Source organism: Pyxicephalus adspersus, chromosome 6, assembly GCF_032062135.1.
Source record: "Pyxicephalus adspersus chromosome 6, UCB_Pads_2.0, whole genome shotgun sequence".
Lineage (NCBI taxonomy): Eukaryota > Metazoa > Chordata > Amphibia > Anura > Pyxicephalidae > Pyxicephalus > Pyxicephalus adspersus.
This window is the reverse complement of record NC_092863.1, coordinates 96,024,760-96,048,500: the sequence shown is the minus strand read 5'-3', so window position 1 is coordinate 96,048,500 and position 23,741 is coordinate 96,024,760. Positions and strand designations below refer to the sequence as shown.

General features: G+C 38.1%; 1 protein-coding gene across 1 annotated transcript in view; it reads left to right on the top strand.

The window, feature by feature from the left end:
- HCN1 (hyperpolarization activated cyclic nucleotide gated potassium channel 1) overlaps positions 1-23,741 on the top strand; it is a 264,559-nt gene that overhangs the window by 223,166 nt on the left and 17,652 nt on the right. Inside the window, exons 6-7 of the mRNA XM_072416681.1 lie at positions 2,431-2,671; positions 5,052-5,216. Of these exons, the coding sequence (XP_072272782.1) occupies positions 2,431-2,671; positions 5,052-5,216 (406 nt within the window). The remainder of the gene's footprint in view (positions 1-2,430; positions 2,672-5,051; positions 5,217-23,741) is intronic.

Sequence of the window (23,741 nt, the reverse complement as noted above, 5' to 3'; positions counted from 1 at the left end):
AGAGGAGCTATAATAAAGTAGGTATAAGCTGGGCTGGGGTGGGCAGGAGATGGGCACAGGCAAACACAGTTGACTTTGAATCCCTAAAATGGAACTAAACCTAAATATTAAACAAATTAGGACCAGCCAGGTCCTTTATTACAGAAGGCACAGATGTTGTGCCCTTTAAAATAAAATAAAAACTTACCTGCCTGACTGATTTAATTTAATTACACTCACCTTTCCTTTCTCCATCTCTGGTGCCACTATCTTCACCTGGTTCTCTTCTGGGTTCCGGATCTTGGATCTTCCTGATTGGCAAGGCCAGGATGATGTGTATGTGCATGGGAGCTCATTCATTCTTAGCATCCAGGGGCATACAAGTGGCTGCGGCTACTCCTGAATGGGCTATATTTTATCTTTTGCCCAGTGTTTATGCTTAGCACTTATTTATTTAAATATTGGTTGTCACAAGTGTGTTTTTGGGTCACTGGAATGTAGAATGTTGGTAGCCTTATAAGTCCAGCCATTAAATTTTTTGAGAGCCCTTTTGGGCCTCATGGTCATTCGCTCTCCATTAGTGGTATTCTTCCTTCGAGGGAGCTCCTAACTTAGTACTTGGTGGGCTGGTTATGGCTAACCCACAAGAAACAGGACCCGTCTGGTTTTGGCCAGGTTGGTCAGGCAAACCGTTTCCCCCACCAAGGCTATTCCTCTTTAGAGGAGGACCATTTAAGCACCGTAGTATGCTTGTTTTTGTGAGGGTTTTATGTACTAGAACTTTTTTTCATGATTTTCATTTACAGAATTAATGTCACAGCTGAATCCAAAAAATATATATATATTACAGGGGCAAACGGGGGGATACCCAGCATTGTACATTGAGCTGCTAATGCACCAGAAAAAGAACCCAAACAGGCAGACATCACCTGGCCCTTCTGCAAAAATGATTGATCACATTTTTTTCATATATAATTAGTTAATTAGTTCACATTAGCTGAACATTTCTAAAACTTTTCAAAAAAAAAAAAAGAAATATAAAAAGACAACCTAAATCTATGTTTCATTGAAAGTATACTGAAACAAAAACACAAGTTTTAAGCTTGGACATTTTATATGTCACACTGACATTTTAAAAACAGGCACCATGCTGTAATTTGTGAAGTGCTAATCCCATATCTCTGTAGCAAGCCCCAGAAGCATTAATGTTTTAGGCATACAGGTCGACACATCCCGTCTAGTCACTTCACCCTCTGCTTCCTAAAAGGTTGTATTTCATTTTCTGCTAAATATATTTTCTGTAATAAAAGGCTTCTCTGGCTGAGCTAAAAATAATAAAATTGAGCTGTTGCATTATTAAATACTGTATTTAGCTCCGCTTAATGAGCAATAACTTCCTTGGGGTGACATTCAAGTAACAGACTTCCCTCATGAATATTGCTTGCAAAGTGAAAGGAAGGAAGCCCGGTGACAATGTTTTCATCATCTTTTAATTTCCCTTTTTGCCTCTATTTACGGTGTAGGTTACAACCTGGAGCAAGGTCACCTTCAAGAGTGCAGGGATTGCGGGCTGCACCCATCTTTATATTAATGATTTCACTTGACACTACTGATCTCATTTTTGGCTAGGGAGTGGTATGTTTAATAACTTGACATCGTCTTATAGCCTTTGAGAACAGCAAAATGATAATGAACATTAAAGGTCCATGCACCTTGAACCAAGGCATAACTTCAGTGGTGCACCCCCCTGTTTACATTTGCATTGCCTACCTGTACCATTCTAAACAGTTTGGGTTACATAGTAAACCTACTCAAAAAGACATATTTTCATGAAACGAATATCCTTTGCATTACCATTCCAAAAAAGGTGCATGCACTATTTTTTCCTTCTGCAGTCCACTGAGACCATATAGATCACAACCAAACAGAGAATATGGACCGGACTTTTGAATTTTGGTTACCAGAGGTCAAAGTATTTCTGTAAAAGTTCTCATTTTTCCAGGTAATGCTAAAGCTAGCAGTAAGTTACACTCAATTGGACTTGTTCTGTATTCAAAACATTTCAACACTTGTCCAAATGGTTTCCTCAATTTTAAAGAATGTCAGGAACTCTCTCACCTTATTCCAATCATCACGGTGTCACAAAATGTGTCAAGGGAAATGTAGAATGGCCAGGAACATGGGAGAATGAAAATTTGTTCTATCATGGTGCTGTTAAGTCTAGGATAGGTGTTTATTGTTTGAGTCACAGCAAGTTTTAACAAATCATGGCGCAAAGGTTGAAAAAGTGTAACTTCTCATATTGTGTTATGTCATGATGTTATTTATTCGTATAGAATATATAGTTCTCTTTAAAATATATTTTGACAGGGCAATAGATGTTAATTTTTGGATATAATGTGAAGTTTGGCCTTTTATTAACCTTTTTTTATTTTATTTTTTTTTATCTAGGAGATAGTAAATTTTAACTGTCGGAAACTGGTGGCCACGATGCCTCTGTTTGCTAATGCGGACCCCAATTTCGTCACCGCCATGCTGAGCAAGCTGAAGTTTGAGGTTTTTCAGCCTGGAGATTATATCATCCGTGAAGGAGCTGTTGGGAAGAAAATGTATTTTATTCAACATGGCGTAGCGGGCGTCATTACCAGATCCAGCAGAGAAATGAAACTGACTGATGGCTCTTATTTTGGAGGTCAGTATATTACATTTTGGGGGGGAAAAAACTCTCTAAAAGGTAAGACAAGACTGACATTACGTGATAATCTGTTGTCTTTGAAACCAAATCACCGCTAGATTACTTTTACATGGCAAATCCTAATGGTCTGATACTCGTATACTATTCAAAAATGTAAAAGAATTTTTTAAGGCATGGAAATGGATAAATATTCCTAGGAACTCAATTCCAACTCAGTCCAGCTGGATTCCATTGTTCCTCCAATCTACATGAAGTCTACATATATATTGCCAAATATTCTATTGTAGCTATGGATAGAGCAAGGAAAGGTTTATTTTAGTTTATTTGTTGTCTATGTCCTGTTGGGAAATGTTATTTTCAGTTTCTGTTAGGGAAAAGCAGCAAGAGGTTAGAAGAAATCTACAAAATGAGAGAAATTCTGTTTTTAGGCATTTGACCCATCAAATGTTGGACATCACCCAGTGTTGCCAATAGAAATTTGTTCTCACTCCCAGTGACAGGATAGGTCAAATAAATAGTAAATGTACCCATTGGGAATAGGAAGAGAAATAGGAACTTGACAAATGTGCTAGTTCTTCCTTACACTGGCCAAAACTAGACAAAAACATTGGCTTTAGGTACATTTTAAATAAAGGGGGTCAATTGATAACACTCTGGAGGTGTATAATTTAAATAGGGAAGCCATAGTCATTTTAAAGCTGAGCTCCAGTGTACTCTCTGGTCCCTTGTCCTGCACATTTGTAAAAGCTACTCTCCTGCACTGACATTGCTTACTCTTATTTTACCCAACATTCTGAGGTCAGATGGAGCCCATCTCAATCATGGAGGCTTAGCATCATATACAGGCTTTACCTAGTATAGCCTTCATGCAAATGCAGTCAGCCTAGGATCATCCACTTTTTTAGACTGACATCAAACCATCAACGCATTTTGAAACCTGCATCCTCCAAAGAGCCAAGCCAATGCTTGTGTAAAGGCTGAAGGCTTTTTATAGGAAGGTATAACCATCAACTGACTGGACCCTCCCCCTAGGTTCCAGACCACTGTAAAATGTAGATACAATAAACTCTGAAGCACATGAGTAATGTTTTCTTAGACTGTTTTATTTTTTATACAGTAGGTGAGAAAGGGATGGGTGGTCATCCCTACTAGGTGGAGTTGGCAATTTTTTTTATCTCTGAAAAAAGAAAATTGAATATAACTAAAGTTTTGAGACACAGTAATGTATGGAAGTGTAATCTTTATCAACTGCAGAAGTGCTTAAGGTCTCAATCGATTTATATTCTTAAAGTGGTTGAGGGTGGTAAAGAAGTTTGATGTGCTTGCAATATGCCATCAGGTAGCTGCTTAATGATGAAAACTATAGAACAATTCTGCACTTCAAACACTGGCTGCTAGTTTTGAAAATGTATTACACACCTGTGGAATAATATCTCTCTTGTCCTATTATGATGGGGATCAGAGTTAGAGTAGGAGAATTAGTGTGGGAACTGACCAAACCTCTCTGAAAAATTGATTATTTTAGTCATTTGTAGGGAACATTGTTACAAAGTTTCCTCCTCTTAGATGAACTATTTGTCAGGGCAAAGACTTTTTGCAGGACTAAAGGAATGCACTTCATTGCCAGAGGTATGGCGGTACCCCTCCAAAATAAACAGCATTTGAAGACATTTTAGAACAGTGTTTCTCAACCAGAGTTCCTCCAGAAATTGCTGAGGGTTCCTTAAGCAAATTATGCCAGGTCAGTTTAAGTGACATCTGGTATTGGTAAGAGTGACATTCTTCCCAATGGCCAACAATGCAAGAGGTATTCTTCCTTCGGACCACCATGCCAATGTACTGTGAGCTGTGGATATAGTAATTATAGCAGGGGGTCCCTGAACACCTAAAAGTTATTTCAAGGGTTCTCCCGTGTTGAAAAGGACGATAACAGACTGTTTTAGACAGTTGTGCTTTTCCAACCTTGTGGCAATATTTTGGGAAAGCTCTCTTCTGGTCCAGTTGTAGTTTGATTAGTGTAAAGTGTAGAAACTTAAGTGACCTTCACAGAGCCATGGCCTGAATTATATTTATTACCTTGGGATTTAATTGGAATACCAATTACAAACTTGGTCTTTCCATCCAACATCAATACCTGACCTTACAAATGCTGATTTAGTTAAATGGCCACAGATTTATGAAGACACAGTTCAAAATCTTGTTAAAAGGCTTCCCAAGAGAGGCAACCTCCACCTTGGAGAGTGGCAGAGGAGGTCAACTCTGTATTATTTCCACTGAAATCTAAATTATTATTTCATTCTTTTATGATGTGTTTTATGTAAATACATGCCTTTACAAGTGCTATGCAGTGTACCTTTAATGTTCTTTTTCATTCCAGAAATATGCCTTTTGACAAAAGGCCGTCGAACAGCCAGCGTACGAGCTGAGACATATTGCCGCCTGTACTCCCTTTCCGTGGAACATTTTAACGAAGTTCTAGAAGAATATCCAATGATGAGGAGGGCATTTGAAACCGTCGCCATTGACAGACTAGACAGGATAGGTATTATTGCTTAATTTTGTGTCTAATAAAGAACAATGTTTTATTGACATTATGAAATTTACAGATTATACCATTTTTTCAACTTGGTGCATCATTTACCACCTTAATACTTTCTTCTTTTATTTTTTGTTGCATGAGCATGTTGGGCAATTGCTTTTTGTACATTTATATTTATTGCTGGTTATTGTCGGCAAATAGACACCTCTGTCCGAGAATTCCAAGTCGAAGTAGAAATATTGTTCTAGGACTGGGTCCAATTATAGTTCTTCAACATTTGTTTTATGTTGAACAAATTGACTGGTAGAACCAAAAGAGAGACAGGTCTAGTTGAACAATATCAACCTCCTATTCTTATCGCACAAATGGGTAAACTAGATAAGAAAATTCAAGTTTAATGGTTCTGTGTTGCTCACTATCTGCAGCTCATAGTGTCTTGCTAGCCACAGCAGGCATATATGGTGAGTGAACCCACTGTATTTCTCCATATTGACTAAATTTCAAAGTGTTAGTGATTTACCAATGCTGCTTTAATAACTAATCTATAAAACACAAAGCAATCCACTATCTGATTTAATGCTGGCATTGAGCTTTCTTAACTCTTTTATTTGGAATTACACTTGCATTTTGTTTTTAATGAGCATTAACATTCACAGATGATGGAAAGACATCTTTTCCTTTCAGTAACATCAAACCCAGTACTGGTAGAAATTCCCCTTGGTTCTGCTAAGATAGAGCTTATCCACAAGTATACCTGCCACAAAGAACAAATTTTAGCCATCAATTGTTCAATAATATAAAAAAAACTAAACATGCCTGGAATTTGAAGTACTACAAAAAAAGAAAAAAAAAACAATTGTCAGTAATTGTTTCAAAACAGAAAGAACAGTATAGTGAATCCTCAGGCAGATCTAAGCCATTTATTTAGGACGTGTTTATTTGGTGATCCTTTGTGTTTACTGTATTTGTTGGGCTTTCCTAGTTACCATGAAATAAATGTTTAAGGGAGGCAAATGGTTCACACTAATTATGGTCTTAGAAGGAATTCTTAAAATTACATTTTTATTTTATAGTTTACATACTTGACTATACAGTGGCTAGTTTTAGAATTCTTTCTACACAACAGGGTAGACATATTTTCTCTTCTTTTGTTGAACATGCTGAAATATAGATGCAAGTATTGTGATTTAACTGATTAAAAAACATACATTTTTTTAAAAATAAGGAAAATTGCACACACCTATGAGCCTCAATGTGTGGCTCTATCAATATGGTTATAAATATTGTACAGTGTTCCCTCCCAAACTAATATTTTTAATTTGTAGGTGGGTGGTGGCACCTGTTGTGTGAACAAATTTTTCAGTAGCCACCCGAAGACAGCCGAGTGGTTACTGCAAAGTGTTGGGAGGGCGTCCGGCTAAAAGGGGTTGGGGAGAACATTGTTGTAAATTATTTTATTTTTTCTTACATTTTTTTATTTATTTTTATTTTTTTTACAATGGCAAATTATAACATCAGAGTATAGAAAAATATGGGAATAAACAAATAAATAAAATAGGCTATAAACTCAAAAAGGAGGGAGGGTAAAAGGGAATAGGAAGGCTAGGGGAGAGTAAAGCTACGTACACACGTCAGATTTTTATCGCCCGATAATCGGCATCGGCCAATTATCAGGCGAAAATCTGCCGTGTGTACAGTCGGTGTCGTCCATCGTCCGGACGACCGACCTGCCGGATCCACGGACGATGGACGACAGCCGATCCTAATGAAAGGGAAGGGGAGAGCGCTCAGCAGGGCGCCGCTCCGTCGCTCTCCCCCTCCCCTCTCCATAGAGCATGAATGGTGCTGTATGTACAGCACCGTTCATGCATCTTGCACTCCCTTGTCGTTGGAAAGGATCGTGAAAGATCCTTTCCAACGACAAAAATTGGAAGTGTGTACGCAGCTTAAGGGAGGTGTAGGTGTAAACTAGATTAGATTTATGGACCAACATAGAACAAAGTTCAAAAGTAAATAGTTTAACTATTTTACGTTTCCAGATACGTTAGATTAAGATTAATAGGTAATGAAATCAGCCCAGGGCATATACACAAAAATTTGTAGACAATTCTAACCACTTTCTACTAGAACTACCAAAGCCAACCGACCAACAATAGTGTCAGTTGATACTTCTTTCTGTTTCTGTGGAATCTGTTGGTGGCTGATCACCTTTATCTTTTATTAGGTTTTTTTACGTTGAAAATAAGTATAAGGTGGTTAAAACTGTTTGGCAATTGTCTCATCTATTACCACAATTTGGATCATAGACAATATTTATTGTATAGAGCTGTGTAATATCTTGGCACTATATACTAATACTGTTTATTAATAATAATAACATAGTTTAATACAATGCTATTCAAAATCTATGGACTGTTCAAATGGTTTTGTTGAAAACATCAAGACAGGCATTTAAATTGTTTCCAGGAAGTAATATATAAAATTCGGAACTTTGTGTGTTTTGTCTTGTATTTATCAAGACTTTTGCTTTGCCTAAAGAATATAGTTGTGTTTTGTTGAAGCATACAATTGCAGCTTAGGACAAGAATGTTTACTAGGATCCTTACACGAACAAAAGCAACAGATTTTATTTCAAGTTTACCACCCCTAGCCTAAAGTTTGTCTAAGAAAGCAGTAATAAAGGTGCTTCACACCTGCAAATATTAGTTATAGTTACACACTTATAAAGAAGCACGTTGATCTGATTGTCACTCTCTTGTCATCTTTTTCTTTTTTGATTTTTGTAATTTGACATTTTTAATGCTATGTTCATAAAAGGGCTGTCACACTTTTTATGATAGTGATCAGAGCTTTGATTGCCATACTGTAATTACCCTAAATTAGTGATCAGATACTCGGTTGAACAAAGCAACTGGTCGCCATATTTGATTGTGGCATATACAACCCATTCATTAAAATTTCATCTCTGATTACAACTTTTTGATTTGTGCTTTTACAATAAGCCTCAGATTTCTTCTTTTAAGCTGGCAAATGCTGGATCCTTTGTTGTCCACTGGGATTTTGGTACTTAACACTTAAAGGACAGGGGTTGCCAAAGAAATTGATTTACAAAACACCAGTACTGTTTTTAGGCTACTTTAGCCTAATGTTATCACTCTTCACCTAAATGGTGAGAGTCAAATCTCAAGGTTAATGGGTGTCTTTTCATTAGAACTTCCAGCATATGTGCAATTTGTATTTTTTTCAGTCTGTCATTTATACCCCAGCTCACTCAATCATCACATTCTACCAGTTTACATTTTGTCTTGTCTGATTTTCCTCAACACGAGTTTTGTCCTAAATCTGTTTTTACATCCAGAAGTTGATTTTGGTGAGGAATGATGCCTCATATCATTTTATTATCTTTGCTTTCATTTGTCTGCTTTAAATCTTTATCTGACACTTCCCTTTCCATTTGTCTTGGTGACTGATCTCTGCATTTCTGATCCTTTGCTTGTCTGATTCATCGATGCATGATCTTGTTGTATAGGAAATTTGTTAATATGGATCTGATCAATCCTCCATTATTATTAATCTTCGGCTATTTCCTCTGTTTGACACTTCCTTATTGCTATGTTTTTCAAACACGTTGCCCTGTTGCCTCTCATTGCTGAGTAACATATCTCCTATGTGTCTATAAAGCATACATAAAGTCAAAATGTATTTTTCAGTTGTGGATAGAATGGGAAATGGTTATGACTTCTTCAAATTAAAGATGAATTCTATTTTAGAAAGGTGTCACTAGGTTTCCTGTGGATTTACCTGTAAGGCTCTGGTCCAGCGCCCGTCCAACAAATGAACACACCTACAGCAGGTCAGCAAACCTAACTCAGGCAACTGGTGACCGTGAGAAGAAGCAGGGCAGAATACAGCCAGGTGGACCTGCTCTTAAAATCTTCAGCTTTTTTCACTCCCTAATTCCCAGCTCTTTGGAGTTGATAGACTCCCAGCATCATGACACTCTCTCTTCCCAACCTTTCTTCTGTTTGCTGCCAATTATTTCCAGGCAGCAAGTATAGTTGGAATAATTGGCGGTCAACATTCTATTACAGCCCATTTTGGACTCAGTCTTACTCCTAAAAACATGGAAAACTTAATGTGTAATATGTTGGCGCTATATAAATACTGCTTAATATTATTAATGTGTAAGTCAGTTAATAATCTGTTCCACCCACAGATGCAAAGCAAGGTAAAAGGTATGCAATTCCTTGGTGATTTCATTATTTGAACACCATAAGTAAGGAGTTTTTTTTAGAAAAATGAGTGCAAAGGTTTGTAAGAGGGTGGGTAAAGAGTGCGAAGGCTACAATTTGAGGATGAGTCAAGCTTTAAGTTTGTGGCATGATTTATTTCTATACACTTAGATGAAAGCAAATTGTATCAATCAACAAATTTACAACTTATACCATTGCTACTCTTTTTCATTTACAAATTTGTCTTATGTGTGATTGTGTGGTAAATTGTGTATTGGTATCTGCTCTGACTTTTTCCACCTGAAGAATCTAAAACTTGTTGTCAACATTTGTTTCATTGAATGATCATCGTGTTACAATGGGTTAGTTAGATCTGGGTAGATATGTATTTTACTGACAATCATAGTCATCTGTCATTACTAACTAATCAAGAAATGGGAAAACAATCAGCTGCTTTGATATTTAATCATTGAATGGTATGATTAACTAACCTTGTTGTTGAATGTAGACATAACCATTGGTACTTATGAGATGATGGGATGTTTAACTAAATGAATCTGTGTTATGCAAAATACATGATAGCTTTCAAGTTCCAGAAGCTATCTGGATATTGGTAACTTTATAAATGTACAGTAAGGGGAGTGGGTCCAACAATTCTAATTTTGGCACAGACTTGGCCCTCCCTGAGAATTAAGCGGCAGATTAACTAAAAGTTTGTTTTCACCATGATAGATAATTTAGTTACATCCCAAAGAATTTCTTGTGATGTGGGATTCCAGAAGGATTAAACATAGTTTACAAATAAGTACACACAGTATTTGACATTGATTTAAAAGAAATACTGTATGACCTTTTCACAATTCCAGAAGGTTTGCCTATATGTGTTTTTCAAATCATCACATAGAGTATCACAAGGTCACATTCCTATTCTAGTCAATTCATCCGTTTTATAATTTAATGTGTTACAAATCATGATTCTTCAAATATGTGTTCTAATTCATGCTTGGTTGAAGCTTCATATAAGAAACCCTGGCAGTGGGGTTACCCTGTGAAAGCATTAATCATATTATTTTTATGATTTATGCTTCCCTTCGGGCCCTATTCCTTCTCTTCTGATGGCTCCTCTTTGGGGCTCCCCATTATATACCTTGGGAACCAACAATATTTCCTACAACACAGGACTAGTTGCCCTGCATTGACAACACCAAGGGCCTGTCTGAAGCATCAAATGAGGAACAAATTAGTGCCAAATTGAGGTTCAAATGCATTTAACCCCCCAGAGCAGAAGTAACCCCATTGGAAGGGTAGTTTTTTGTTACTCCTTGAGTTTAGCTTTAGGATCTTTCACATGCCTGTAAGTAAAAACCCATAAATTCACTTGTGAAGTAGATCTCCTTACGACTATTCTTCTGATGCACAGGTATGATACCAGTAGTACCATAGGAGAGGTGTGTGCCTCATACAAGCCAGGATAGGGGGGACAGTTTGGAAGTTTATTAAAAAAAGAAATTGTGCTTAATGATGATGAATGATTATTACTACTTATTATATTTTGTTTGAAAAGTTGAATGAGAATTTCAAAAACAAAAGTTATATATGAATGTCTAAATGCTCACATCATGAAATTGTTTATTTTCTTTGTTTTATAATGTGGGATGTACAGTTAGTTGTGGCTGCTGATCGGTACGGATCTATGGAATTCTGAACTATGCCGAACCAAAGTGCACTAATTCACAATCTTTGTTTTATTTTAAATTTTGGTAATGCTCTTTAGAAGCACAATACAGGTAGCCCCCGGGTTACATATGGGATAAGGACTGTAGGTTTGTTCTTAAGTTGAATTTGTATGCAAGTCCGAACAGGTACATTTTTTTAATAAATGCAATTAGGACAGATGTTTGTCTCAACATATTATTAGGCAGCGTAGTGTCAGTTACTGTATCAAATCATCACTGTGAGTTAATCAGAAAGCAAAAAAAAACTTTGTGGACCCTAGACATTCATTGACTTCTGAAAGAAGCTGTGCAGAATTAACTGCAGTTTGTCTTGGTCATTAAAGAGTTACAAGAGGTTGCAGAAGAGTTCAGTTTGTAAAATCACCCACCGCCTCAGCTGTGTTTAGCAAAATATTTCTTCTGCAAGTCATTTAAACCCACCCTTCCCCCCATCAAGCCCCTATCCTGCACACCAGCTAGCAGGGAAGCCCCCTTTGTCGCTAGGAGTCGTTTGTATGTCAGATGTCTCTAACTCGGGGACTACCTGTATTAAAGAGTACAGTTTGTTAAAATATTTCCATGTATAGTACACAGTTTTTTTCTTTACTAAGAAATCAGAAGTTCAGGGTAAAGGTCTTGAGAACATTATTTTTCACATCTGAAAGGATTGGTGGAATCAAGAGACAAGATTCTCAAGACAATTGGGGAAGAGCAGTGGGGGAGAGGCAAGTGTTATTTACTAAAGCTGTAACAGTGGCCCAGGGATACAATTCTGTGTACAATTCAAAGTTTAATGGTGTATTTAAGAAAGAAGAAAGGTAAATAAATTGCATATGATGGGCTGTTTATAAAATAAGAGCACAGTACACTGACAAACCTAAAATGTACTCTTCAGAATTTGGAGATGCCCCTTGGCCATTGCTCCAATAAACAGCCATCACATTCCCTGAGCGGGGCTGCCTGTATGTCCAGCATGAAGCCAGTTTTAGGAGAAAAAATGGTCTGACTGCATTACAGTTATGAAAATTGGGACTTCTGTTGTCCTCTTTGTCATTAATTCTAATGTCTAATTTTTGTAAAATTAACTTATTCTTTAATTAACAAAAATTCAGGTTTTGGCATATGGTAACATTTTAGCTTTGAAAGCACAAAGAGAATATTGTAGAGTTTGAGCATCTAGCAGGTTATATATTAACACTGGTGACAAGGGCACTGATTTCAGGTTCATATACTGCAATTTATTATTGCATAAATCAAATGTAAAACAAGTATAAAAAATGACTAATACAAAAAAAAGAAAATGTATCAACCCTTAAGCTTTGGGTATATACTTGAAGACACGTTATAATTCAGTTAAATCTATGAAAAACAAAATGATTTACACTAATAGACCCAAATGCATAATAATTAAGGTTCATTTATACCTTAGGTAAAATCAGGAGTAGCTGCTATTATCAAATCATTTCAGACATTTATGTTAGATCTTTTTTATATTATTTTTATTGTAATCAAGAAGCAAAAAAAAGAACAAAGAAAACACCCTTGTCAATAAAATATAGTAGCATACTTAAATCTAGGTCAGGATTGAAACATTCCAGACAAATATGATGCAAAGTATACCAAAATGGAGTAAAAACATTATATGACCATAGACGTATATTCCGTATATATATGGCAATGGCTGTGGCAAAGAGCATTTTATAAACATGTATAATGGAGAATGGGGATGCAAACAGTGAGAGACAAAAACAAGAAAAGACCAAAAAGGGCTCAAAAACTAGAAATGGGCGTAACCAGGCAGCCATCAACCATCCAAGTTCCAGCCAACCATTGTATTGTTTACTGTGAACATCTGGTCGCACTAGGATAGATATTTTAAGTTGTGCACTGAGAAGAGAAAATATTTAAATAAGAAATGAGAAAAGAAGCATCATTTTATATGTTGGAACAACGTAAAATTTATTGAAATATATACAAATTAGTCAAAATTATAAACGTAAAAAAATAATATACCTATAGATCCATTTTCTTATCATGTCACCATTTTCCCTTTCTTTTTCTCTCCTTTTTCCTTGGTGAATTTTCATACACAAGCTACACCTATGGCTATAAAAACTATTTTTAACACCTGAAATAATAATAATAAAAAATACAATAACAATATTTGTAATGTTTTATTTTTATTGTAATTTATATTCAGGCTTCAGAGAGGACCTGGAAAAGAAATTCAGGTTTGTTTTGTTTTCCTCGGCAATAGCCCAAAGCATTAGTTGATTTTCTTTTGCTTTTATGACATAAATGTTCTCTTTACTCTCCTTATAGCTGTATGCTTCTCCTAGATGTAATGTTCTCTTTAGAACAGAGCTGCATAATACCTGTTTTGCTCTCAAAAAATTTGAATGCACATTAGGTACCATTTAGGCTGTATGTCCGATGAATAAAATGAAAAAGCATGGACGTGTGTAAGTGTGGCTAGATATTTTTTTTTTCAATGTAACTTGGTGAAAGTTTGCACTTTCACTCAGTGAACCACCACTGCTATTTTCCATTTTGTCCTGTGGTGCATTTTTTTTTGTTCACCTGTCTATTTTCACAGTACAGTTTTATGTGCTCCTTCTATGGTTTTAATGAATGAACTTCATATTGATGAATGAATTATCCACCCAACCATTCTGGACACGATTCTCTACCTTACATATTCAAAACATTTAGAATGTGGCTGCGTTTTTCTTTGCATGCAGTTTGCTTTAAGTGCAGTAAGATGATATCAAGCCTTTTATATGACAATTTATTTGTTAATGGATACCACTATATGACTATTTAGTATTTTCTGCTTTTTAGTAGACTTATAGAATATATTTAATATACAGAGCTGCGTAATATGTTGGTGCTTCAAAAATAATAATAATTTAAGGTGCACCTGTGCCCAGACCATGGGCAATTTTAAATATTTAGGCCATCACTGACCTTTCTAGCTACATGTACTGTGATGAAATTCATTTTCAAAGATCCTGAAAGATCACCCTTATGTTGGGGTTCAGTTGATTTCCACCAGCTATGTATGTACACCAGACAGTTGTGCAAAGATTCTGGTTTCATGGACAATTAATTAAATTTAATTGCAGCATTTCTCTACAAAGGAGTTGATAATTAAAGGAGTTTAGAAACTTACCTAACTAAGTGAATTTAAACTTGACAAAGGTTTTATCACTTAGTTTAGTAACCATGGTGAGAATTCACTTTGCAAAGAATACCCAATCATGCACAATGAAAAAGTAAGAAACAGTATTTTGCTTACATAAAATTGAATGGTTGATGTCAGCAGAGCAAAAGGTTCACTTTAAGGAACGCACAGAGATAAATATCCCACATTGTTCTTCCCCACTACATCCTAATTCTGGTTTAAAAGGAATATTTGCTAAATGTTATATGCATTCCATGATTATACCCTTTTATGAAAACCAGAAGGGAAGATAAAAACAAGGAAATCAATCTGAGTAATACTGATCCTAGGTAGTCCTAAAGCTGTTTCCTACCTTAAGGCCATAATATATTCACTTTTATGGTGAACTCTACCTGCCTCAGGTTTTATTTTACTAAGTTAGCAAAATGAACTGCCTTTCATATAATCCTAGCCATAGTCCTAACCAATCCAGTTCAATACAAAAGAGCCATGGGACAGGTCTAAAATAAATAAGTTTGCTATACCCAGTTAAGTGGTAAAATATGACAGTTTGCATGAACCATGTATACACCTTCCCAACTTCTGGTTCTCTCCAGTGCACCTGCTGAAATCCAGGCCTAGTCCAGTCTCCTGCAATACCGGTGGCCTCTGCACTTCACCTGCCACCCCCACAATGATTTTCTGGGGATCCCAAGACCTGCCGTGGCTTCATCAACCTGTGTAACATCCACTTTGAACTTCAGCCACAAAAATTCCCTCACCGGGCTAAGGTAGCATACTTAATCTCCCTGCTTTCTGCAGAAGCCTTGGCCTGGGCATCTCCACTCTGGGAGAGAAAGGATCCGGTCACCAGTAGTATTGAGGCCTTCCTGAGCCTCTTTAGGAAGTTTTTTGATGAACCTGTTCGCGCCTCCCCAGCAGTCAGCACGCTCCTGCGCTTTCGCCAATGGTCGCTTATTGTGGGACAGTATTCAGTCAAATTTCGTACTCTGGCAGCTAAGCTTGCCTGGAACAATGAGGCGCTACCTTCTGGCAAGGCCGCATCAAGGATGAGTTGGCTGGCCGGAGGAACAGATGCAGTTGGGCCGTTCATGCCTGTCTTCTGAAGAAAGGTCCCAGCGCTTATCTACAGGCCTCTCCATCTATTGCGGGCAAAAAGGACACTTTAATAAACTTTGTCCACGAAGCCGGGAAACTGCAGTGCCTAGTATGCTTTGAGGGGGGCACTCTTGCTAGGTCACTCTTCTCTCCCCTCCACTCGTCCGTCCATTGCCATTCAGTTTCATCACAATAAGTCCACACTGGCCCTCAAGGCTTTCATCGATTCTGGAGCAGCAGGCAATTTCATTCAGCTACTCTTGTTAAGTAGTGCGCCTGGCCTACAGAGCCACTGACTGAACCCTTGTGTATCTCTGCGGTGGATTATACCATCCTCTCCTGCGGACTTATCCGCTTCCAAACCTTGCCTATGCAAATGACAGTAGGTGTGCTACATCAGGAGACCATAAACTTCCTTGTACTCTCCCAGGTCTCATCTGCAGTCATCCTGTGTCTCCCATGGCTTCAACAAAACTCCCCACTGTTAGACTGGTCTACGCCAGAGCAGGCCGAGCAACTTTTTCCCCATCACTCCTATGACTGTGCGATAGACCTCATACCTAATTCCACACCTCCCAGAGGTGTGAATACATCCAGGAGAATCTGCAGAGAGAATTTATACGCAAGTCTACTTCCCCCCGCTGGCACAGTGTTTTTTTTTGTCCGAAAGAAGGATGGGACCCTTCTTCCTTGTATTGATTACCATGGTTTGAATGCCATCACTATTAAAAACTGCTACCCACTTCCACTTATCCCTGAGCTATTTGACTATCTACGTGGTTCTCAAATCTTCACCAAACTGAAACTCCGAGCGGCCTACAACCGAATTCAGATCAAGGGGGGGGGTATCTGGTGATGCTCTTCGGTCTCTGTAATGCCCCGGCTGTCTTCCAACACTTTGTCAACAAAGTATTTTGTGACCTTCTGTACATCTGTGTCGTTGTCTATTTGAATGACATTTTGATTTTCTCCCCTGACTTGCCTTCCCACAGACAGCATGTCCGTCTTGTCTTACAGAGACTCAGGAACAACCGACTCTACGCTAAGGCAGAGAAGTGCCTGTTCGAATCCCCCAAGGTGCCCTTCCTTGGTTACATTGTTTCTAAGGATGGCCTCTCTATGGATCCTGAGAAGGTTACAACTATCTCCAACTGGCCACTACCCTGCGGTCTTAAGGCTACTCAGCATTTCCTGGGTTTTACTACTACCTGCATTTTATCCAAAATTACTCCACACTGGTAGTGCCCATTACTGCACTGACCCTAAAGGATGCTGACTCTAAGAACTGACCCTCTGAGGCTATTGAAGCCTTTCATTCCTTAAAGAAAGCCTTTTCTTCTAACCCAGCTCTGATTAGGCCGGATGTTTCCAAGCCCTTCTCAAAAGAAGTTGATGCCTCCTTAGTCGGAGTGTGAGCTATTCTTTTCCAGACCTCCACCGGAGCTCGATGCCCATGTGCGCTCTTCTCACGGAAGTTCTCCCTAAGTGGAGAAGAATTACTCCATTGGAGACAGGGAGCTGCTGGCCTCCAAGCTCGCTTTAGAAGAATGGCGCTATCTTTTGGAGGGCTCCCCTCACAAGGTCACTATTTTCACTCATTGCCTTAAACCTCGGAGGCTTGTTGGTCTATGTTTTTTTCCCATTTCAATTTTCGAATTACCTTTAAACTTGGTTCTGATAACTCCTGAGCTCTCCCCCGCACCTGCGATCCACAGGATTCTGAAACCACTGCTAAGCCAGAGTTTATTATCCCTCTGGCCCCTATCCTTGCCTTTACCTCTGTTCAGGAATCTGCTATTCCCCCAGGTAAAACCTTAATGCTTCCTCAACAACGCACCAAAATATTACATTGGGCACATGACTCTAAACTGTCTGGCCACCCGGGCATTCACATAACGTTCACCCTTCTCTCCCGTATGTACTGGTGGCCCAAACTTTCTATGTCAAGGTCTGTGCTGTATGTGCTCAAACCAAGTCATCTACTTGTGCACCAGGACCACTTCTTCCTCTGCCTATTCCTAAGGAGCCTTGTTGTCACCTGTCCATGGATTTTATTACGGATCTTCCACACTCCGATAGCTGTAAGGTCATTTTGGTGGTTGTGAATCGCTTTTCCAAAATGGCCCATTTTGTACCCCTTCCAGCTTTACCATCAGCAGCTGCAATAGTGCCAGTCTTCATTTATTAAAGTTTTAGGCTTCACGGTATGCCCACGCATATAGTTCTTGATCGTGGGGTGCAATTTACCTCTCGCTTTTGGAAAGGCTTTTGCAGATTTCCGGACATCACTGTGGACTTCTCCTCAGCCGACTAATGGGCATACAGAGAGAGTTAATCAAGCCCTGGAGCAACATCTCCGACCCTTTGTTTCTGCTCACCATGATCACTGGGTAGCACTGCTACCATGGGCGGAGTTTGCTCACAACAACCATGTTAGCACCAGCACCAAAAAATCACCTTTTAACGTTGTCCATGACAAACATCCTCGCCTTCTGTCTCCTATACCCTGCTCTGCTTTACCACATCTGATCTTCTACTTGTGAGCATCTGAAACACGCAGCTCTCAGGCACAAGAAGTTTGCTGAGCTGCATCACTGTAAAGTGCCTTTTCTCCAACCTGGAGATAAAGTCTGGTTCCCCACAAGGAACATTCGTTGCAAGGTGCCTTCTCTGAAGTTTGCTCCACGGTTTATTGGACCTTACAACATTTCTGCCAAGGTTAACCCAGTTTGCTACAAGTTACGTCTTCCCCCCACATCTCAAGCTTCCCAATGTCTTCCATGTGTCTCTGCTTAAGCCGTTGGTCCTGAACCGCTTTTCTCATCCCTCTCTGCTTGCTACTCCTGCACCTGATTCTTCTCAGGAATATGAGGTCCATCAAATTCTGGATTCCAAGTTTTGTCGCCAAAAGCTAATGTACCTAATTGATTGGAAAGTTTTTGGTCCTGGGGAGAGATTATGGGTTCCAGCTACAGATGTGTCTGCACCTCTTCTTGCCAAGAAGTTTCCTAAATCCGGACCCCGGTGGGTGGGGAGCCCTGTAAAAAAGGGGAGGTAATATCACACTTACCTCTTCCTCACTAAAGTGCAGGCATCTCTCTTCTGCGCATGCTGGCAGTTCTGATGCTGGGGGTGCCTTTGTTTCTAAACTTTATCAATCCGTCCAATGTGGTGGCCAATCAAAATAGCCTCTTGGTCAGCCCTGGCTATTTAGCTAGTTCACAGACTGCACTCTGTGTTCGTGCAACAAGTCTCCACTAGTGCCGAGCCCCTAGTTCTGAGAGCTAGTTCCTGTACACCTGTTGCTTGAGTGTTTCCTGTGTCCAGCTCCTGTGTTAACCCCTCGTTGTCTAGTCTGTTGATTCCCAGCCAACTTCCCTGTGCTGTTCCAGTGTTTCCTCCTGTCTGTGGATATCCTTGAGTCACCTGCGCCTCCTGTTGCTTCCAGTGTCCCCTGTGTTCCCTGTGCCTGCAGTGGCCTCTGTGTCACTGGTGTCTGTCTCCTGGATCCATGGCTATTGACCCCTGGCGTGTGACCTTACCTCTCTTGCTTGCTGCCTCAACCCCGGCTTTCCTCGACTATCCTTCTGCTTTGTGATTTGGTACCGTGTTTTGCCCACCTTGGTGTGCCCAAGAACCTCAACCTGGCAGTACACAGCAGCGCAACATCCTCACCATCAGAGGCTCTGGAGAAGACCTGGTTACTGCTTAGACTCTTCTCAGGGCTCACACCACCTCAGTGCGAGCCATAGCACCCCCTAGTGGTCTTATCTCCCAGTGCGTTACAGTGACACTCTTCCCAATGGCCAGCAATGTAAGAGAAATTATTCCCATTGACCACCATCCAAATGTACTGTGATCTGTGGATATAATAATTAAAGGCGGGGTTCTCCAAGACCTGAAAGGTATTTCATGGGTTCCCCCATGTTAAAAAAAAAGTTGGGTTAGTCAGGTTTCTAGCCAAGGTCACCTGCCTACAATATAAAATATGGTATTTCACATCAACAACATTTGTTTGAGAGTCAAAGCCACATTTTTTTTTAACCCACACCAAGAACACTTTGTTACATAGCAAAGACATTTCAAGCTTTTGGGCCTCAAACATCTGGAAATGTTTCTGTCCTGTGCTGCATTTTAATCAGTGGATTTAATAAAAGAATAAAAGAGCTTTTTTAATATTAGCCTTCTGTGTGGGTTATACTCCTCCTAAAAGTACTGTTGACCCAACTTACCAAAGGAGGGGATGGCTATTGTACAAGGAAAATTTTAGACCTGTACTTCCTGCTATCAACTAAACATACACATTATACACAGGAGTCTACTTATAAATGTTTTCACAAAAGGCTTTCACCCAGGATTCACATATTTGAATTCAATTCTTATATGGAAACATTTAAAGAAGACCATATATTGTTTACTTTATAAAATGGACAACAATACACATGGGGCTTTGCACAAAATCAATACATGGTGCTTTCATAATGCAGTTTGCTGAGGATTCTGGGTTAATAGGAAAACCTTCCATTGTTTACACAAGCCTTGGCGGATTCTAGAGATTGACTGATTGAGATGTTTTAGTCTTTGGTAGGATGGAAGAAGGAGTATTATTGTGTATTCCTCCTTTTAAATCATTCAAGTCTATTTTTATCTATAAGAAAAAGCCTTCCCAGAACATAAAACTGTATAGAGCATGCTGCATGCTCTCTGCAAGTGGTAAATATTAAATATGTATAAGCAATATTGCAATATTTTATATTTGTCCCATTTAAAAGAAATTGTTTCAAAAAGCAATATGCTTTCCCTTCAATTATTCATATTTGTTGTCTATCATGAATTCAAAAATATTGATAGACAAGCTATATTATCAAAATTCCATATTAACTATTGGTGTAACTAAAATCCCTTTTTTTGCATTTTCTATTTAATTAATATTAATATTCCATTGTTTGGTAATAAATGAAGAATGATCATCCAGTTGACAATATCTCCTTAGCTACATGGTTAGGTATAATAGTTAAAAGTCCTCAAAAGTTAAAATATACACTAAATGTTATCAAATACACATTACCTGAAAGTAATTTGTGGTGGTAATTCAAAAATTGTTTGCTGTTTCATGTTTTCATCCTTATATATAATATAGGGATTTGTGAATGTTTCTTCTGTATGTAAGACATACATCTGTATGTCTTAAATTGTGGGCTATAGAGGTAAAAAAAAGTAGCAGCATATACTTATCTTCCTTTTATATCCTCTTTTGTTCAGCCATCATGAATAGGTAAAGGAAGACCAATGTAAGCTGCAAGGCTCTTGGCTAAAAGCTTACACAGGGATGCTAATAGGGACGGGGGGTAGAGGTTCTAAACCTAACTAACTATGACCAGCTATATCTCCTGTCTATGTATTAGTGTCAAACAAGTAGGGGCAAATAGATACTGTTAAGATTATAAACTACTTTATTTCAAATTACTACAACAATGATTAAAGCATAAAATTACCAGGCAGAAATTGTTTTATTCATATGATTAATTACTACTACAACAACTACTACAACAATGATTAATTCATAAAACTACAAGGCAGAAATGATTATACTCATATAAGTACTGTTATTCTTATAAACAATAACACAACTGGGCTTCTTACATCTAGATAATGAAGCTCAAATTATCAAGACCATTCAACATAAGTTACATTTTTACATATAAGTTGGAGTCTCATTTCTGACGCGTTTCGCACAGTGGCTTCCTCAGGGGATATTAGGGTCAACATTGCCTTTATTATATAAACACATTGTATTTGGTATTTGGTATGTATTCATAATATTATATGATACATTGGTATGCGTTTATGATAATTCCAATTGCAATTGATATTACCACTATTGTGTTTATATACCACAGGCAATGTTGGCCTCAATATCCCCTGAGGAAGCCACTGTGCGAAACCTGTCAGGAATAGGACTCCAACTTATATGTAAAGTTTGAACTTATGTTGTCATTTCTATTTAATAATCATTTCTGCCTTGTAGTTTTATGAATTAATCATTTTTGTAGTATTTTGAAATAAAGTAATTTATAATTTTAAAGGTATTCATTTGGCTCAAAAAGCTACTCTTTCTTTCCCCCCTACTTGTTTATCATTTTATTGGCTTGGCATATAAATAAGTAATTATCTTTGGCTTTTCTCTTTGGAACACACTCTTTTTTATTATATATTAGTGCCCTCCTGCATGGGGCACAAGTGTCCTGGGAATTCTATGATCTCCCAATAATCTGTATAATTGGACAGTTAGCAATACCATTAACTTTATTTTCACAAACTGATTCCCATTGAAGCACCGACTTGACTGAACTTCAAATAGAAGGAGAGGCACTAGAGGTTATGCCAAACTGAGTATGGTTTTGGGAGCGGCACAACGTATGGACATTTGTTATACCCTACATCAGTAGAATATTCTATGTTTGTTTGTTTTTTAAAGTGAGTTTATTGGCTTCCAGAAATGGGCATTTCTAAAATACTAGGACATGGCACCTACCTGCAAGTGCTGTATATTTGTATATATTTAGATGAACCTAGATGGACCTGAAATTAACCTGTTGACTTGCCCTGGCCAAGCATGAGTTTTCTGGAAGCTCATTTATATCTTTAATAATATAACCTGACTAATTTCAAACATGCCTTTTGATTTTCAAACCACCACTGTACTGCAGGTACACGCAGGTGCTCATTTCTGCACACTGCCAAAGAGAATACAATGCAAAAGCACCACCGTTAGTGTTTGGCAAAAGTCGTAATCTATTCCTCTGCTCTTGCTAGTATTGGGAGGATGGGTGAACATGTACCTTCTTTATGTCATCTTGCTGATCTCTTCGAAGTTGCTATTTTGTACTTAAATAAATGCTCTCACCAAAAGCTTCCAGCTGTAAAATGTTATGCAGGCTTTAGGGACAGTGTAACATTTTGTGTAAAGTTTCTGTTTGCCCTATACATGAAAGAAAGCCAAAACTTTACAATGTGTCTGCTCTTTTTACAGCTCCAAATTAATACTAAATACACAGCCATAGTTAATTTTCATTGGGTGTAACACAAATATGAGAAGACTGTAGCTATAGCGCCTGTCTATGTATTAGTGCCACTTGTATGGGGCACAGGGGTCCTGGGAATACCACAATCTCACAAAAATCTGTATATCTGAACAGTTAGCAATAACTAATTTTTTTTGCATCAGCTGATTCCCAATGAAGTACCAACTTGTCAAATGAGTGGGCTTCAAACAGAAAGATTGACACTAGAGGTTATGCCAAGCTTATGAGTATGATTTTTGGAGCAGTTCTAAAATACTAGGAGATGGCACCATGGAGATACCTGCAAGTACTGTATATTTGGATATACTTAAATCTACTTTCATGTATCTTTGAAGCTTTCAAATTCTGTCTACATTAACAAAAGGCCCCATCACCTTCCAAATGCTAAGGTGTGCCTCTACCCATGCAACAATTCCATTTGAGAATCTCCACTGGCCCTTGGTTACCTGACAATGGGATAATGAATGGTGGAATGAAGGCCAATGTGCCAGGAATAGTACAAATTTGCACAGCTGAGACACAGAAGATTAGAAGATTGGAATTACATGATGTTTAGGATTCATTAAGTAAAAATATTACGTTACTTAGACCAGTACAAGCAAATCAAAGGCTTACTTTCATTGTATCCCATAATATGTGCAAACTAAGTATGTACAGATGATTGTAATAGCCCAAAAATCTTTTTTACTATTGCCTGGCTTCCTATCCAAATTATTGTCTCATCGTATTATTTTTAATCAGTTACACCTTAATAATGTTTAAATATTTTTTCAAATATACCAAACTTTATTCACAATAGTTCATACAGTTTATTTCTTGTAATCTGTGTAAATCTCTCTCTTCTATCACTTTGTATTTTGTTTATTTTGTTCCTTGTCAGACATAATGAAAAGTTTTGTCACCCCTTCCCCTTTTGATTTACCTCTTAAAGAAAATGAGTGGTTTGTGTGTAAAAAAAAAAATATAAAATGCATTTTTGTGTTAGTACTGCTACTCTTATCTCCTGGATTCAAAGCATTCAAAGCAACAGTAGAGTTCATTTAGTTGCCAGTAATTAGCAAACATCATGTTTTCATATTGATTCTACCTACTGCTGTGACCGAATTTTGCTATGCTTTAGTGAAATTTGGAAATGTTTGCACCCAGCTTGCAAATAACTTTTTAGCGTGTTTGCTTTTAGCAAATATGGACGCTCACACCCAACATATTTGCTG